The following is an 18,104-nucleotide window of genomic DNA, read 5'->3' as shown; positions in this document are numbered from 1 at the left end:
GCCATTTCCCCTTGTTCCCTGTGAAATGAGACAGAGGTGATCCTTCTGAGGTTGGCCCCTGACATAGGGCTCATTTTCACCCACTGGAGAAAGCATCATCCCAGAGAATCTCTGTCAGTGTGAAAGCAGGGTATTAAGCCAAGGTTAGAATGAAACCACTCCTCTTACTCTTTTAATGCAACTTTTCTGAAATTGTTTTACTTGGGTTTGCCTTGGTCTCACCCTCCGGGTTCTGGAATTTTCAGAAGGGTTTTCTTATGAAAGGATAGTTGCTAATGCCTAGTTTTGTCAAGGGGTGTGGAGTCGGAGTTCCTCCTTCTTCCTAACATCACTCCTCAGATAATCTCTCGATTATTATTTGAATCCTTCTGGGATTCCCATAAAGTGTTCCTTTGTTTCTCTTTATGGTGTCCTAAAGGTCCTTTAGGTACATTTCATTTTCCTTATTTCTTTTTTTGTTCTGATCTCTGGACCATATAATTTCATTTGCCTTTTCTTGAAGTAAGCTGATTCTTCCTGCCCAAATCTGCTGTTGCACTCTTTTAGTGAAATTTTCATTTTGTATAGTGATTTGTCATTCCCCCAAATCTGTGTTTGGTTCCTTTTTTTTTTTTTTTTTCATTCTTTTCATTGATACTCTCATTTTTTGATGCATCGTTTTCCTACTTTCCTTTAGTTCTTTGTGGTTTCTTTGAGCTCTTTGAATGTGTTTTATATAGTTTAAAATCTATTTAATTTTATATCTGGACTTATCAAGGATATTTTCTTTTGTATTATTTATTTTTCTTGTGAAAGTTTTTCATTTATCTTGTGATTTTTTTATAACATACTGGACATTTGACTATTATAATGTGGTAGGTAACCCTGGGAATCAGATTCCACTCACTTTCACAGTTTTGCTGTCTTTTTTGGTGACACCTGCAGTTGTCTCTTGGTGACTTTGCCAGACTACTCTTGCAAAGACTTCATTCCTTGTCATAGGTGCTCACTGAGGGCTCTCTTCTCTCAGCTTGTGTTCCAGAAGGTCTTGTCAGGGAATTCCTTGTATGCCAGGAGCTAAAAATAAAAAAATAAAACAAACAAAAAGCCACTCCACCAGTCTCTACACACTTCCTTTGTGTTGGGGAGCTCATTCAACACTTAACCACACTGTTTACAGCTCTGTCTTAGCTAAAGATTAACTGGAGGGTTAAAGCTCAGGATCTTTTATGTCTTTTGTGCATAAGTATCTAACCCTGAACATGTTCTTTGGTTTCTGCTGTTTTCTAGAGTGGCAAGAAGGTTGGTTTTTGGTGTTGTCTATTCCTTCCTAAAGTTCTGAGTTTTTGTCTAGTACCATTTACCTTCAATCCAAGGAAGCTGTTTTAGCTTTTAATGTTGCACCAGTCTGTTAGAGACAAATTCTCTCAGCTTTTGTCACTTGTAAATGTGTTTATATTTCTTAAATTTCTGAAGGTTATTTTCATGGGATATAGAATTAACAGTCTTTTTCTTCCAGCAGTTTAAAGCTATTTCTCTTGTTTTTTGTCCTCTCTTATTTCTGGTGAGAATCAGCTATCATTTATATGTATTTCCCCTAAATGTTATCTATGTTTTTTATTTGCCTGCTTTAGAGATTTTTGTCTTTATTTTTGTTGTTCAAAACTGTGATTATGATATGCATAGTATTGTTTTCTAAAATTTATCCTATTTGGAATTCACTGAGTTACTTGAATTTGTTAGTTGGTATCTTTCACCAGTTTTAGGAAGTTCTCATCTTTTATCTCAGCCAATATTTCTCTGCCCATTCCAATCCCATTTCCTTCTGGTGTGCCACCTGTACATGTTGTACATATTGTATTGCTTGTCTATTTTGGTATTCTCTCAGAGACATCAACTATACTGGGTTTGTTTTTTTTTTTTTTTTCCCCTGTTCTTTTTTTCCATCTTTTGTCTCAGCTTGAAAACAAACTTCCTTTCTGTTGACCTGTTTTCAAGTTCAGTGATCCTTTTATCTTTTGTGTTTATTTGCTGCTATTATCTGACATAAGTTTTTATTTTTTGCATTTTCTTTCGATTTTTTTTTTTTTTTTTTTTGTCTTTTTAGGACTGCACCCACAGCATATGGAGGTTCCCAGGCTAGGAGTCTAATTGGAGTTGTAGCTGCTGGCCTACGCCAGAGCCACAGCAATGTGGGATCCAAGCCCCCTCTGCAACCTACACCACAGCTCATGGCAACACCAGATCCTTAACCACCTGAGCAAGGCCAGGGATCAAATCTGTAACCCCATGGTTCCTAGTCAGATTCATTTCCACTGCGCCACAATGGAAACTCCTTGAATATTTTCATAGATCAGTATCTGCTAAAATTCCCTGTATTATTACATTCTTAAATATTATCTTTTCAAACAAATTTTAGAATTTCTACCATAATTAATTTATATTCTTGTTATTATTCCAATATATGGGTCATTTCTGTGTTTATACTTCATGTTTCCTCTCTTGACCATGAGTCACAATTTCTTGCTTCTGTGTGTGTTTTGTAATTTTTTTATGCCAAATATGTGATTATATAAGAGACAACTAAAGGCAGTAATTTTTATCTCCAGGAATGAGTCTGTCTCTTCTTTTTCCATTCTGTTAGATTGTTAATGTTAGATTATGTTAGTCATGCTTGATGGGTAACTAAAGTCAAGCTGAACTGTGGCTGATGTAGACCTGGCTTTTGGCAGCTTTATTTTGCTTTAGTTTATGATTACTTTGAAATATTTTGAGTTTGAGTTCCAGAGGCTTTTTTTTCCAGCAGGGAAAATTGAAAATTGGTGAGATCTCTTAGTGCTGTCCTGCTGAGCCAGCAGTTTTCTGAACCGAGGGAGAACAACCCGCCTGGCTGCTGGTTCTCTTTGCTTTCCAGCTTTCTGTGCCCACACAGCTCTCTCTTCCATCTGCCCTTGGCCAGCTCCTAGCCTGTAGCTGCCTTAGACGCTGTTGACGCCTGTGTTGCCTCTGTGGGGTTTCTCTTAGTTTCTGTGCTGCCTCCAATCTTCAGTTGTTAAATGTTCCAGGAGTCTCAGGGGTCTCTCTCAGCTTCCTTGTGCCACTCCCCATCTCCAGTGCTTAGCTACCTTGTGAAGACTCCACACACTTCATGGGTTTATTTGTCTCAGTTTTCCTGCTCTTCCCCCTGCCCTCGCCTGTGTACACTTGGTGAATAGTGAATATCTATGGGGGTCAATTGCTGGATGGGTGTTGACTACCTGTTGCTAGGTGTTCCTTGGAATTTTAGTTTACACTCAAGTCCAGATGCAGTTATAAGGGGCGTGGCTGCTTTCTCCTCACCCTGTGTAATGCAGGCTCTTTATCCTCCTGCATCTTTGCCAGGCATCTAAGTGCATACATACAAACCTTTTCTATCTCAGGAAGTCTTGTCACTTTTTGTAACTTAGTTCGTGTAGGTTTCTTTTCACTTTTAATTCTTTCACTTTAAAAAAAAAAAAAAAGCACACCTCATTTTGAGAGTTCCTGTTGTGGCTCAGAGGAAATGAAATTGACTAGTATCCATGAGGATGTGGGTTTGATTCCTGACCTTGCACAGTGGGTTAAGGATCCAGTGTTTCCGTGCGTTGCAGTGTAGGTCTCAGACATGGCTTGGATTTGACATTGCGGTGACTGTAGCATAGGCCAGCAGCTGTAGCTCTGATTCGACCCTTAGCCTGGGAACTTTCATATGCTGTGAGTGTGGCCCTAAAAAAACCCAAAACAAACAAACAAATCATATTTTAGTTAATCTGGCTTAATTGGGCTACGGTAAGAATGATCATTATCCTCTGAACTTCTCTCCTTAATACCTGATGGGTTTTTAAAAAAATACTCTGTGATACTGCTTTCAAAAGTAGAGAACATATTGTACTCTATACTTCTTGCAATATTAAACATAATGATAGGTCATGTTTATTAAGTACTTACTGGGTTCCAGGCACCTTGATGAGCACTTTCAATGCATTATCTCATTTAATACTCACAAACTTGAGAGTGGGCATCATTATATCATTGCTATTTTCCAGATGAGAGATTGCACAGCTAGGTCAGCATTGCATAATCAGTTAGTGACAGTTTTGAACTCAGGGTTGTCTGTATCTGGAGCACAGTTTGCAAACTCACATCCTTAAATGGGAAGATAGTAAATAAATGAGTGAAGTGAGTAGGGTGTTAATAAAAAAAAAAGCAAAGCAAGTAGCATGATGATAGTTTACATTCAACCTAAATATTGACTAAAAGATAAAGAGTAATCACTTCTGTGGCAGAATCTTTTGGAGAGTACATACCTCAGTCAAAGGGGTTGATCACTTCTCAGTTCTAGCCAATCATTGCTCATCATGAGAATATGGGTCCAGTATTTCAGATTTTTGGATTTTTCAGTAGAAGCCAGAAATCTGTACTTTTCATATGAAACCACTCAGTTTCTAAATGTTAGCTGCTGGTTCAAATAAGAATAAAATAAAATCCAATGTGCAGACCTACATGATGAGTCTGAAATAAAACATGTCTGCAGCCCCCACCTGTTCTCTGGGCAGCCAGTTTGCAGTCTCTTAATAGAGCCTGAGTTCTTTTAAACACCTGGTCACACTCTCTCTCAGTGCCCATCTTAATGCCTTCCTTTCACATATGTGCTATAAATAAAGGAAGTGAAGGCTTGCTGTTACACAGTTGCGCTAGTTTAGATATAAGCTACAAAGACGGTTTTTAAGAAAACTTTTTTTTAAATTTCTGAATTCTTCATTTTCTCTGACTTGAGTGATAGCACTCTATTATGAGGCATATCTTACTGTAAGTTGCTGTGAGGGCCCAAGTATTATTGAATGCTTGTTTTATTCTTGTTCATTAATCATGACTTTCTCTCCTTCTCTCTGCCCCTTTGTCTTTGACATAGCTTTCACTTTCAGAAGAACAGAATGAAGTAACAAAAAATGGCTGTGAATCTAAAGAGCTGGTCTACCTCGTGCACATTGCTTGTCAGGTAATTTTGTGGCTGTGTTCTCCATTTGCCAAAATTTAATAAGAAGTAAATATGAATGAATAGCATTGACTAAATATGAATGGATAACATTGTCTATGGCAGTAAAAATGTTTTACTTTATTCTTTCTCTCAATCGTATATATGGGCATTTCTGCATGTATTCAGAATTGAAATGATTAGTTTAATAGAATTAATCTAATAAATATTTAGTTTACAAACTTTAACCTCTTTTGTAACAGTAAAGGGAATATATCATTTACTGATGAAGAGATTAAATGATTCAGCTACTTCTCACATATTACAGTAAGAAAGCAGACTAAGTAGTCCCTACATCAGATGCTCACTTTTCTAACCAAGATGGTAAACTCCCCTGGGATGTAACAGTAGGGTGTGTGTATATTTTAGAAGTGTGCTGTTTCTTAACTCTTGTATTAGAACTTTTTTGAGTTAATTATCATGATTTGCTCTTAATGAGATTTGAAATATGTCATTTGTAGCATTGATTATTTCTTTCATCAGATAAGCAGTTCGTTCCTTTATTTAGTCTTTGTTCATGAGCATTCTTGCCTATCTTTGAATTAGTCAAGTGTTTTTGAGGAAAGCTTTCTTATATACAAAGTTTTTAGTTTTCTTGGGAGAGTGTAACATAAGGACATTCATATTCCCCCACCCCAATATTATTCGCATACCTAAAGTTAAAAGTTAAATAATCTCAAGTTCCTGCTGTGGCGCAGTGGGTTAAGGATCCTATTGCAGCAGCGTGGGTCACTGCTGAGGCATGGGTTTGATCCCCAGCCTGGCGCATTGGGTTAAGGATCTGGTGTTATCGCAGCTGTGGCGTTGGTAGCAATTACAGCTTGGATTTGATCCTTGGCCCGGGAACTTCCTTATGCTGTCGGTGCAGCCAAACACAAACAAAAAAATTAAATAATCTGGAAAAGTCTAATGCCTGTTTAATATGGGAAATACTTAGGTTCTTAGTCTTGGTGTGACCTAAGGAAAATCATTCAGAATTAATTGGGGTTTTTTCCTTTCTTCCTTCCTTCTTACCTTCTTTCTTCTTTCTTTTTCTTTTTTTGTAGTGGCTAAGATTCAGTGCTCTTACTGCTGTGGCCCGGGTTTGATCCCTGGTTTGGGAATTGAGATCCCACAGAATTAAGTGTTTTTATTTATGGCAAGAAAATGTGAGATTGGAAATTTAATTTGTCTTGTGTGTATGATGATGTCCAAAGTAACATACCATTTACACATGTTTTATAGTTTGTCATCTTTGTTCCTTTGAGAAATTGGGCAGCTCTAAATCACTGTTTTAGGTCGTATTTCATAAAACACTTCTATTTGGTGAGTTAATTTTTAAGTGCAAATAGCAAGTGCTTTTAGGATAAACCATTACTAATAGGTGAATATAAAACATTTCTTCGTTATCTAAAGTACATGGTGGCACATCAGTCATGAACTTATTATTCCACCTAAATCCTATACCTTTTAGCATCTTCTCTTCTCACCACTGATTTTCGTTTGTTCTGACGATGCAAATACTTTTATTCTCATAAGCAAAACACAATGTCAAAATACCTATGCTCTTCCTAAAAAACAACCTTCAAAAGGTAAGCATGGTATTTTGGTACCATACCTTAGAATGTATAATTGTTACTTGATTGTGCTTCCATGAATTAATGACCTAGATAGTCAGGCTATTTCCTGGTTGTAAATTTCTTGTCAAGCTGATTAAAAAATTTCAGACTACTTGTTATACTATTTATTACATCAGAGTAGTAATTTACCGCATTCTAATAATGCCATTGCATTTGTCCTTTGCCTCACAACTCTAAATAATCATTGGTGCATTCTCATGGCTTACCTTCTGTATTCTTGCCATATATGTCAGCCATAAACCATATTAAACTAGAATCCTATTTTTGTTTATAACTAAGAGAGACTCATAATCAAACCCTCTAATTTTGCAAATGAGAAAATTGAGGCCAAAATTATGAAAGTTGCTTTCCTAAGCTGTATGAAATCTTAGCAGGAGCTATTAAGAACTTCAGTTTCCTGATTGCCAGTTTTTCTTGCATCTCCTTGGAATTCTCAGCCTACAACAGATTTTAGAGATTCCTTAATCTTCAGATGAAATAAGGTCACCTGTATTGCCCTGCCTGAGCTCTCAACTCTTTCCTTCTCATACTGATCATTATTTAGAATAAGTTGTCTTAACCGGTATTGCCATGTTGTGCCTCACATGTTCTCTTCCTTATCTTTTAATTCTGTTCTCTAAGTAAACAAGCTGGAAAAAAAAAAGCGTTATAGCAGACAAACACATGAGCTAGTATGAGTAAAGAAACACTCAATCTGTGTCATTGGTATTGATCTGAGTGGTATACTTTTTATTTTCTGCAAAACATACTGATTTTTCCTCTACATATCCCCTACTTTTCAGGAAATATAATGTATTTAGTTAGAAATCAGTGAAATTTAATAAAAATTCTAGAAGATTCAGGAATATTTCAGGGTAGATAGAGAAAAGCCTTTACTGTCTCAACTGTTGAAAATTCAATAATTTCAACAAGATCAAAATTAGATAAACCCTGACACTAATTACATTAAACTCCAAGGCATAGAATAAAGCATTTGTAAATGTAATGTCAGTGGTAGGGACTCTTAAAAGCATTTTGTATTCTGTTGTTTGTAGGGAAACGGCAGCTTTTAAGTGTTAATTTTAAAATGGTTAATTTTTTTCTAAATTTTTTCTGAAGATCAGGTTTTTCATAGATATTTACAGTAATGTGAAGGCTCCTTTATATCCTGATCAGTGGAGCAAACAATTGGTGTTAGGTGAAAGCTTTTCCGCTTTAAAATATCTTCTGACTGTAATGCTTGAAATTCCATCAGAAATACATTTCTCAGTATTAACTGTCTCCTTCGCTCAGTCCATTTGGAATATGCTGTTACTAAGGAGGTGGAGTTGAATGTGAACATTTGTAGGGCTTCTGTGTATGACTACACAATGTATAAGCAGATTGCAGACATTCTTATTTAAACCTCAAAACTTTTCTCAGAATGTAGGTGTTACCGTTGCCATTATACAGATGAATAAACTGCTATTCAAAGGTGTTAAGTACTTATGTAAAGTTCCATATTTAGAATAAGGCCAGGCTGAGATTTAAATCAGATCTTTCTTTTCACTGAACTTCATCATACTACAATTAATTCATAGTATTAATTCTTTCGCAGGTAATTTTCTCATGATAATAGGACATCAAAAGAAATGGGTCAAGACTGTTCTTCTCTAAAAGAACAGCAAATATATGTAGATTTTGTCCCTTTCCACCTCTGTTGCTGGGCTTTTGTAATAACATCCGTGGTTGTGCGCTGTAGTTTTGATCATAACCTTCTCACCTGCCACAGTGAGATAAAATGTAAATGTAAACATATTTCTCTCCTGGTTAGATTCTTGAGTTGATGGCCACCGAATTTAAAACTAAACCCAAAGTGCTCACCCAGGCCTGCAAGGGCCCTGCAGAATCTGGACCTTGCCTACTTCTTCTGCAGCATGTCAGGACAATTTTCTCACTCCTGGGCTTTGGTCACACTAGCTCTCAGTCAGTTCCTTTTTTCCTGAAACAAGGCATTGAATCTTGGTCAGCCCGTAGCTCCATTGACAAGCGCGCTCTGGCTGTGTCTGATACCTTCTGAGTTTTTAGAATGCGGTATTACCTCCTCAGGAGGGCTTTTCCTGACCGCCCTCACCAAAGTAGATTCTTGCTTATTACTTCATAGTGCAAAAGTGTCACTATTTTATGTATTTATTAAATTTAAAAAGTATTTTTTTTCTTCACCAGAAATAAATTCTAAGAAGTCAGAGGTTTCGATGATCTTTCTCTATTGTATCCCTAATGCTTACTTCTGTGCTTGGATTATACAGGTTCTCAGTAAATATCTGGGGAATGAATGAGAGAAAGAAGAACAACAAAATTTTGTCTTAGAAATTTGATCCTGTTTACACTGGGATCTTTCTTTTTCTCTCATTCTTGTTTATCAAGTCTTGTCAAGCATTATTGATTTTCGTTATCCTTGGAGAGCAATACGTACTTGATAGTTATTAAGTTTAGAAATTACCCACAAATTAAAATTTAGACAGATGTATATAATATTTTGTTTTGTTCTTTACAAAACAAAATAGAAAAATTTCTAAAAACGCTGATCATTTAGTTTATTCAGTCTATATGGAAATTGCAGGATTCAAGGATTTTTTTAACATATGAAGTTTAAAGTTCTTCTTTCATATCTACTGAAAAGATAGGTATTTTACTATTTTTAGAATTTTACTCAGTGACTTTATAAAGCAGTTTGAGAGGATTTGCAAATTATGTGTTAAGGTTTTAATTTTGTGAATGTAAATCTGTATTGGTACAAGAACAGTTTTAAAAGATTGAAAGAGGAGTTCCCGTCGTGGCACAGTGGTTAACGAATCCGACTAGGAACCATGAGGTTGCGGGTTCGGTCCCTGCCCTTACTCAGCGGGTTAATGATCCGGCGTTGCCGTGAGCTGTGGTGTAGGTGGCAGACGCGGCTCGGATCCTGCGTTGCTGTGGCTCTGGCTGTAGGCCTGTGGCTACAGCTTCCATTCAACCCCTAGCCTGGGAACCTCCATATGCCGCAGGAGCGGCCCAAGAAATAGCAACAACAACAACAACAAAAAGACAAAAGACAAAAAAAAAAAAAAAGATTGAAAGAAATCAGTTTATTGATATATGAAGAAATAATTTTGAGATCCATTCCCCAGTGTTTATCTTTTTGAGGCTCTGAAGGTTGCTGTCTTTATGTGGTTGGTTATTGATACTTATTTGAGCAAGACTCTGGAGAGAGAAAAGAACATGATTTTTAAAAAATAAATAAACAACTTTTTAGATCAATTTTAGGTTTATAGCAAAATTGAATAGAAAGCACAAGGTTTCCATATACCCCTTGTCCTCACACATGCACAACCTCCTCCACTATGGACATGCCACCTGCCCCCCACCCCACTAACGTGATATCTTTGCTACAATTGAACCTACATGGATGTATGTTATCATCAAGGGTTCACTCTGGGTTTGGGTAAATTCATTCATATCCACCATTATCATATAGAGAATTGTTTCATTGTCCTGTAAATTCTCTGTGCCCCCGCTATTCATCTCTCACTTCCTCCTAGGCCCTGGCAACTACTGATTTTTTAAAATGTTGTGTCCATAGTTTTGTCTTTTCCAGGATAACATATGGTTAGAATTATATAGTTTGTGGCTTCTTCAAGATGGCTTAATACTTTCACTTAATAATAATGCATTTAAGTTTCATGTCTTTTCATGACTTGATACTTACTTCTTTTTAGTGCTGAGTTATATTCCATTGTCTGGATGTATCAAAGTTTATCCATTCACCAGCTAAAGGAGGTCTTGGTTGCTTCTAGGCTTCGACAATTATAAATAAAGCTGCTGTAAACATTCATGTGCAGGTTTTTGTATGGACAGGATTTTTCAACTCATTTGGGTAAACACTAAGGAGTGCAATTGTTGGATCCTGTGCTAAGAGTAGGATTAACTTTATAAGAAACTGGCAAGTCTTCCAAAGTGGCTGTGCCATTTTGTATTTGTACCAGCAGTGAAAGAAAGTTCCTGTTGCTCCACATCTTCATTAGCATTTGGTGTTACCAATGTTCTGAATTTTTGCCACTCTAATAGATGTGTAATGTCTTATTGTTTTTATTTGCATTTCCCTGATGACATATGATGTGGAACATCTTTTTATATGCTTATTTGTCATCTGTATATCTTTTTGGTGAGGTATCTGTTAAGGTCTTTGGCCCATTTTTAAATCAGTTGTTTGTTTTCTTATTGCTGATTTTTAAATATATATTGCTGTATATTTTGGTTAACAATCCTGTATCAGATGTGTCTTTTGCCAATATTTTCTCCCAAGTCCGTGGCTTGTCTGTTTTCAGTCTCTTGACAGGGCAGAAAATTTTAATTTCGGTGAAGTCCAGCTTATCAGTTCTTTCTTTCATGGATTGATGTTGTATCTAAAGAAAGTCATCACCAAACCTAAGGTCATCTATATTTTCTCCTCTGTCATCTTATAAGGATTTTATTGTTTTGTGTTTTATGCTAAGGTCTTTTTGAATTAGTTTTTGTGAAAGGTGTATGGTCTGTGTCTAGATTTACTTTTTTGCATGTGGATGTTCAGTTGTTTCAGCACCATTTGTTGAAAAAAATTGTCTTTTCTCCGTTGTGTTGTCTTTGCTCTTTTGTCAAACATCAGTTGACTGTATTTAAGTGGATTTGTGTCTGAGCTCTCTATTCCGTTCCATTTATGTACATATTCATTCCTTTCACAATACCATATTGTATTGATTATTGTAGCTTTATGGTAACTCCTAAAGTTACATACTGTCATTCCTCTTTGTTCTTCTTCTTTAATATTGTGTTAGCTACTCTGGGTCTTTGGCCTCTCCATATATACTTTAGAATCAGTTCGTCAGTATTCAGAAAAATAACTGACTGGGTTTTCTACAGATTGTGAATCTGTAGATCAAGTTGGGAAGACTTAACATATTAGCAGTATTGAGTCTTCCTATCCATGAACATGGTATATCTCTCCATATTTAGTTATTTGACTTCTTTCACCAGTTTTGTAGTTTTCATCATATGGATCTTATAAATATTTTGTTACATTTATACCTAAGTATTTCATTTTGGGGGTGCTAATGTAAATGGTATTGTATTTTTTATTTCAAGCTCCACTTATTCATTGCCTGGTATATAGGAAAGCAATTTGTATAGTAACCTCGTATCCTGCTATTTTGCTATAATCAATTAATAGTTTTAGAAGGTTTTTATTCCTTTGGATTTGCTACCTAGAAAATCATGTCATCTGTGTATACAAAGGCAGTTTTATTTCCTTTTCTTGTCTTAATTGCATTAGCTAGGAATTCCAGTACATTGTTTTAAAGCAGTGACAAGAGAGGATATCCTTGCCAGGTTCTGATTTTAGTTGGAAAACTTCAAGCTTCTCACCATTAACTGTGTTAGCTGAAGGTTTTTAAATAGATATTCTTTATCAGGTTGAGAAAATTTCCCTCTATTCCTAATATATTGAGAGTTGTGATCATGAATAAGTGTTGAATTTTGTCAAATGCTTTTTCTGTATCTATTGATAGGATCATGTGATTTTTTTCTTCTTTAGCCTGTTGATGTTATAGATCTCATTAGTTGATTTTTTTTTAAGGTTGAACCAGCCTTGATTACCTAGAATAAATCCCACTTGCTCATGGTATCTAATTCTTAAAAAAAAACAAAAAAACAAAAAACTTCTGAAAGTGTTTGTAGAGAATTGGTATGATTTCTTTCTTAAATGTTTGGTGTAATTTGCCAACAAGCCCATCTTGGCCAGGTTCTTTCTCTTTTGGATGAGTTTCTTTAATATCAGTTTAATATCAGTTTCTTTAATACATATAGGCCTATTCAGAATGTCCATTCTTTTTACGAGTTTTGGCAGCTTGTGTCTTTTAAGGAAATGAGCTGTTTCATCTAGGTTCTTAAATTTATGGGCATAGAGTTGTTTATAGTATTTATTTATTATCCTTTTAGTATTCATAGGATCTGTTGTTATGTTCCTTCTTTCATTTCTGATATTAGTAATTTATGTCCTCTCCCCCCCTTTTTTTTTCCTCCAACTTAGCCTGGCTAGAGGTTTATTGATTTTATTGATCTTTTCAGAGAACCAGCTTTTCTTTTTGTTGATTTTTCTCGTTTGATTTTCTGATTTGTGCTATAAGTTTTATTCTTTTCTTCTTTTTATTTTGGTTTTAATTTGCTCTTCCTTTTTTACTATATAGTGCCATTCTTCCCAGACAGCTTTCTTTTGTCTAAAATCAACTCCATATGAAGTTAATGTAACTACTCCTGTTTTCTTTTGTTTTTTTTTTTTGTGTCTTTGCCATTTCTAGGGCAGCACTCGCGGCATATGGAGGTTCCCAGGCTAGGGGTTGAATTGGAGCTGTAGCCACCGGCCTACTCCAGAGCCACAGCAATATGGGATCCAAACCGCATCTGCAATCTACACCACAGCTCACGGCAATGCCAGATCCTTAACCCACTGAGCAAGACCAGGGATCAAACCCGCAACCTCACGGTTCCTAGTCAGATTTGTTAACCACTGAGCCACGACGGGAACTCCCCACTCTTGTTTTCTTAATGTTAGTATTAGCATCATCTGTCTTTCTCCATTTATATATGTGTCTTTATATTTAGGTGGGTTTCTTGCAGACAACATGTAGTTGGGCTTTACTTTTTGATTCTTGTGACAGTCTTTGTCTTTTAATTTGTGCATTTAGACCATTGGTATTTAACGTGATTATTGGTGTAGTTGAATTAATATCTACCATATTTGTTACTGTTTTTATTATTTACTGTTTTTATTTCTTCCTATTTTTGTCTTCCATTCTTTTTCTGCCTTTTGTGGTATAACTTAGCATTTTATGTGATTGCATCTTTTGAACTTCCTTAGCATATTAGTTCTGTTTTTTTAAAGTAGTTGCCATAGATTTTTGCAGCATGCCTTTATAACTAGTCCAAGTATACTTTCAAATAACGTTCCTTTCAGTAAGTGTTAGTGCATTATGATAACACAGTAATAGTAACTTTTCCCTACAGATCATGTATCATTGCTGTCATTTATTTCATTTATACATCAGCATACATAAGCATGTATTTTTTTTTTTTTTTGGCCATGCCTGCAGCATGTGGAAGTTCCTGAGATAGGGATTGAACCTGCGCCACAGCAGTGACAATGCCCAGTCCTTAACTGCTAGGCCACTAGGGAACTCCAATAAGCATATATTATCAAATATATTGTTGCCATTATTATTATTAAACAAACTGTTATCTCTGAGATCAATTCAGAATTTTAAAAAGTAGCCTCAACAGAATATTCACAAGTTTGACACTACATTAAAAGGCTCACATGCCTTGATCTAGTGGGACTTATTCCAGGGCTGTAGATATGATGCAACATCTGCAGATCAGTCATTGTGATACACCTCATTAACAAAATGATGGATAAAAAAACCTGTGATCATCTCAATAGATGCAAAAAGTATTTCACAAAATTCAACATTTGTTTATGATAAAACTTTAAACAAATTGGATATAGAGGGAATGTGCCTCAATATACAGAGGCCATATATGAAAAGCCCACAGCTAACAACATACTCAGTTGTAAAAAGCTGGAAACTTTTCTTCTAAGTTGAGGAATGAGTCAGGAATGCCTACTCTGACCATGTCTATTCAACAGTTTTTTGGAAGTCCTAGTGAGACCTAATTGGCATGAAAAAGAAATAAAAGACATACAAATTGAAGAAGTAAAGCTGTCACCATTTTCACATAACATGATGTTATAAAGAGAAAACCCTAATGACCCCACCAAAAAAACTGTTAGAATAATAAACAAATTCAGTAAAGTTGCTATTCATAAAAGCATTATTACAAAAATCAGTTCCATTTCTATAAACTAATAATAGACTATCAGAAAGAGAAATTAAGAAGACAATCCCATTTGCAGTTGTATCAAAAATAATAAAATACCTAGGAATAAATTTAACCAAGAAGATGAAAGATCTATACACTGAAAACTAAGATACTGCTGAAAGAAATGGAAGATGATACACATAAATAGAAAGATAATTCTTTGCTAATGGATTAGAATAATTAATGTTGTTAAAATGTCCATACTCCCCAAGGCAGTATACATATTTGTGGCAATTCCTACCAACATTAATGGCATCATTCACATAAATAGGAGAAACAATCATGAAATTCATTTGGAACCACAAAAAACTCTGAATATCCAAAGAAATCTTGAGAAAGAAGGACAAAACTGGAGGCATTGTGCACTGTTTCAAACTGTGTTACAAAGTTATAGTAAACAAAACAATGTGGTATTGTCATCAAAACAGAAAAATAATTGATAGAATAGAGTAGAGAGCTCAGAGCTAAACCCACATATACGTAATCAATAGTTTACAACAAAGGAGCTGAGATTATACAATGGGGAAAGCACAGTTTCTTAAATAAATGGTGCTGGGAAAACTGGAGAACCACATGCAAAAGGTTGCTATCTTATACCATACACAAAAATTAATCCAGAATGGTTTGTTGGCTTAGACATAAGACCTGAAGCCATAAAACTAGAGAAAACATAGATGATATCCTCCTTGACATGGGTCTTGGTGATGATTTTTTTAAATCTAATTCTAAAATCAGAGGCAACAAAAGCAAAAGTAAACAAGTGAGACTACATCAAATTGAAAAGCATCTGGGAGTTCCCATTTTGGCTCAGTGGGTTAAGGACCTGACTAGTATCCATGAGGATGTGGGTTTGATACCTGGCCTTGCTCAGTGGGTTAAGGATCTGGTGTTGCCACAAGCTGTGGGGTAGGTTTCAGATGTGGCTAGGATCTGGCATTGCTGCCAACTTGGATCTGGCAGCTGCACTTTGATTTGCCCCCTAGCCTGGGAATTTCCAGTGCTGTGCATATGGCCCTAAGACAGAAAAGGAAAAAAACAAAAAAAGGCTTCTGTACTACAAAGGATACCATCGAGAAAATAAACCAACCTGTGGAATGGGAAAAAATATTTGTAAACCACATGTCTGATGAGGGGTTAATATCAAATATATACAAGGAACTCTTGTAACCCAAAAGCAAAAAGCAATATGATAAAAAAAAAAAAAAAAAAGGACAGAGGTCTCTTTAGTTTCTCTAGGGAATTGTGTTGAGAAAGTTGGACAGCCTCATGTAAATCAATGAAGTTAGAATACTCCCTTGCACCATGCACAAAAATGAACTTAAAATGGTTTTAAAGACCTAAATATAAGATATGATGCCATGATTCTCATGGAAGAGAACATAGGCAAAACATTCTCTGACATAAATCATAACAATATTTTCTTAGATCATTCTCCCTAGGCAAAAGAAATACAAGCAAAATTAAACAGATGGGACCTAATCAAGCCTAAAAATTTGCACAGCAAGGATAAACATCAACAAAATCTATGGAGTGGGAGATAATATTTCCAAATTTTGTGACCAACAAGGGGTTAATAACCAAAATATACATATAGCTGATACATCTCGATTTCAGAAAAACCTAATCACAAAATGGGCAGAAGACTTATATAAACATTTCTCTAAAGAAGACATACAGATGATCAATAGGCACATGACAAGATGCTCAATATCACTACTTTTTAGAGAAATGAAAATCAAAACTGCAATGAGGTACCACCTCATGCCAGTCAGAATGGCCATCATCAAAAATTCTAAAAATAATAAATGCTGGAGAGTGTGTAGAGAAAAGGGTGTAGAGAAAATTTGCAATTTTTAAAAATCCAGAGCTTTGAAATAAACCTATGCCATTAGTGGGGATGTAAATTGGTGCAGCCAGTATGGAAAACAGTATGGAGATTACTTAAAAAACTGGAAATAGAGCTACCATGTAATCCAGCAGTCCCACTGTTTTGAATATATATGGAAAAAAATGAAAACTCTAATTCAAAAAGATACATGCACCTCAATGTTCATAGCAGCACTATTTATAACAGCCAAGTCATGGAAACAATCTAAGTGTCTGTTATAGATGAATAGATGAAGAAGATGTTGTATATTTATATGATGGAATATTGCTCAGCAATTAAAAAAATGAAATATTTCCATTTGCAAAACATGGATGGACCTAGAAAATATCATACTAGGTGAAATAAATTAGAGAATGACAGGTATTATATGATATCACTTATTTTTGGGGAAGCTAAAATAAACTCTAATGAATCTATATGTAAAATAAAAACAGACACAGACATAGAAAACAAATTTATGGCTACCAAAGGGGAAAGGGAGGAGAGGAAGGATATATTGGAAGTATAAAATTAGCAGATAGAAGCTGTTATACATAAAATAGGTAAGCAATGAGGATTTACTGTATAGCACAGGGGGCTATATTCAATAACTTATAGTAACCTATAATGGAAAATAATCCAAAAAAATACGTATAACTGAATCACTTTGCTATACATCTGAAACTAACACAATACTATAAATCAACATTATTTCAATTTTTAAAAATCCAGAGCTTTGAAATTAAGTCAACATCTACTAAGTACCTGTGATAGAGGTATACATGATAAATTAATTTTTATAATTTTCAGATATTTGAAATATTGCATAATTTTAAAATATGTACATGTGAAAGAAAATATATTTACAACTATACATTTAGTTGTTTTTCTTTCTTTTCTGCCTTGCTGTTCATTTATATTTTTTATTTTTGCCATCCCAAAGGAACAAGTATTTAATCCCCTGTTGTCATTCAGGAATGCTTTGGGTGGAAGGCAACCACAGAACTAAGAAAACAAAGGGGCTTACCTGAGCACAGAATAAAAGAACTACTTTCTATAGTAGAGCAGTGCTTACAAATCATAGCGGCAAGAAAGGGAACATTTTACAAATGGAGCAAATGAAAGTAATTGAGCATAACTGGAGGCTAAGAAAGGGCATGGAGTAATAGTGGGTGAGATCACACAGTAAATTTAGACAGGGCTCAAATGGTGAAAGCCCTGGTATGAGCAAGTGTGTTCAGACTTAATCTTGTGGAGCAATGGTTCCCAACTCAGGCTGATCATAAAAATTAACTGGATCCCATTCCAGCCTTATTGAACTAGCATTTCTCATCTGCCACATCTGTTCTCTTATTTCATTCTAATCACCCTCTGAAAGAGGGACAAGACAAGTTTCTCCTGTTAGTTTTTGACATACCTGTGGTGAGCATTAATAGCTCTCCCAGGAAATGATACCTTCTACTTCTGCCCGATCTGGCGGAAGCACATGGAGAAGAGCCACACTAGAGATGTTTTTTCCAATTCTGAATGGTTGCTTTATCTCCCAGTCTCTCCAGACTTTATGAGATGAAAGCTTCCATATAAAATTAGATTAAATTGTAAAACCAAATGGTGTGTAGTGGGGCCAGCTCATCATTGCTCCCCACAGCAGCTTTTGAAGGCTTTTTGTTCATGTGAC

The 18,104-nt window shown here is 35.6% G+C and overlaps 1 protein-coding gene and 1 long non-coding RNA gene across 10 annotated transcripts in view; one reads left to right on the top strand and one right to left on the bottom strand.

Moving 5' to 3' along the window:
• ARHGAP32 (Rho GTPase activating protein 32) overlaps positions 1 to 18,104 on the top strand; it is a 274,275-nt gene that overhangs the window by 158,963 nt on the left and 97,208 nt on the right. For all 7 annotated transcript variants that reach the window (XM_021063135.1, XM_013979563.2, XM_021063134.1 and 4 more), the window contains one exon: positions 4,910 to 4,996. Coding sequence is in view for 6 of the 7 variants with exons in the window: in XM_013979563.2 (XP_013835017.2) it covers positions 4,910 to 4,996 (87 nt within the window). In the remaining variant the exon portion in view is untranslated. The remainder of the gene's footprint in view (positions 1 to 4,909; positions 4,997 to 18,104) is intronic.
• Positions 9,677 to 17,539, bottom strand: LOC110255460. Of its 3 annotated transcripts, none has more exons than XR_002335739.1 (3): positions 17,454 to 17,539; positions 10,358 to 10,470; positions 9,677 to 9,852 (listed from the first exon to the last, which is right to left on the bottom strand). It is a non-coding gene; the product is annotated as an uncharacterized LOC110255460 (long non-coding RNA). The 3 variants fall into 3 exon arrangements; XR_002335738.1 differs by having other exon boundaries at positions 10,358 to 10,446; positions 17,454 to 17,533; XR_002335737.1 differs by having other exon boundaries at positions 10,358 to 10,441; positions 17,454 to 17,533.

The sequence above is a fragment of the Sus scrofa genome, chromosome 9, assembly GCF_000003025.6.
Source record: "Sus scrofa isolate TJ Tabasco breed Duroc chromosome 9, Sscrofa11.1, whole genome shotgun sequence".
In the NCBI taxonomy this organism is placed as follows: domain Eukaryota; kingdom Metazoa; phylum Chordata; class Mammalia; order Artiodactyla; family Suidae; genus Sus; species Sus scrofa.
Note: the sequence above shows the minus strand (reverse complement) of the source record. Positions and strands in the feature narration are given on the sequence as shown.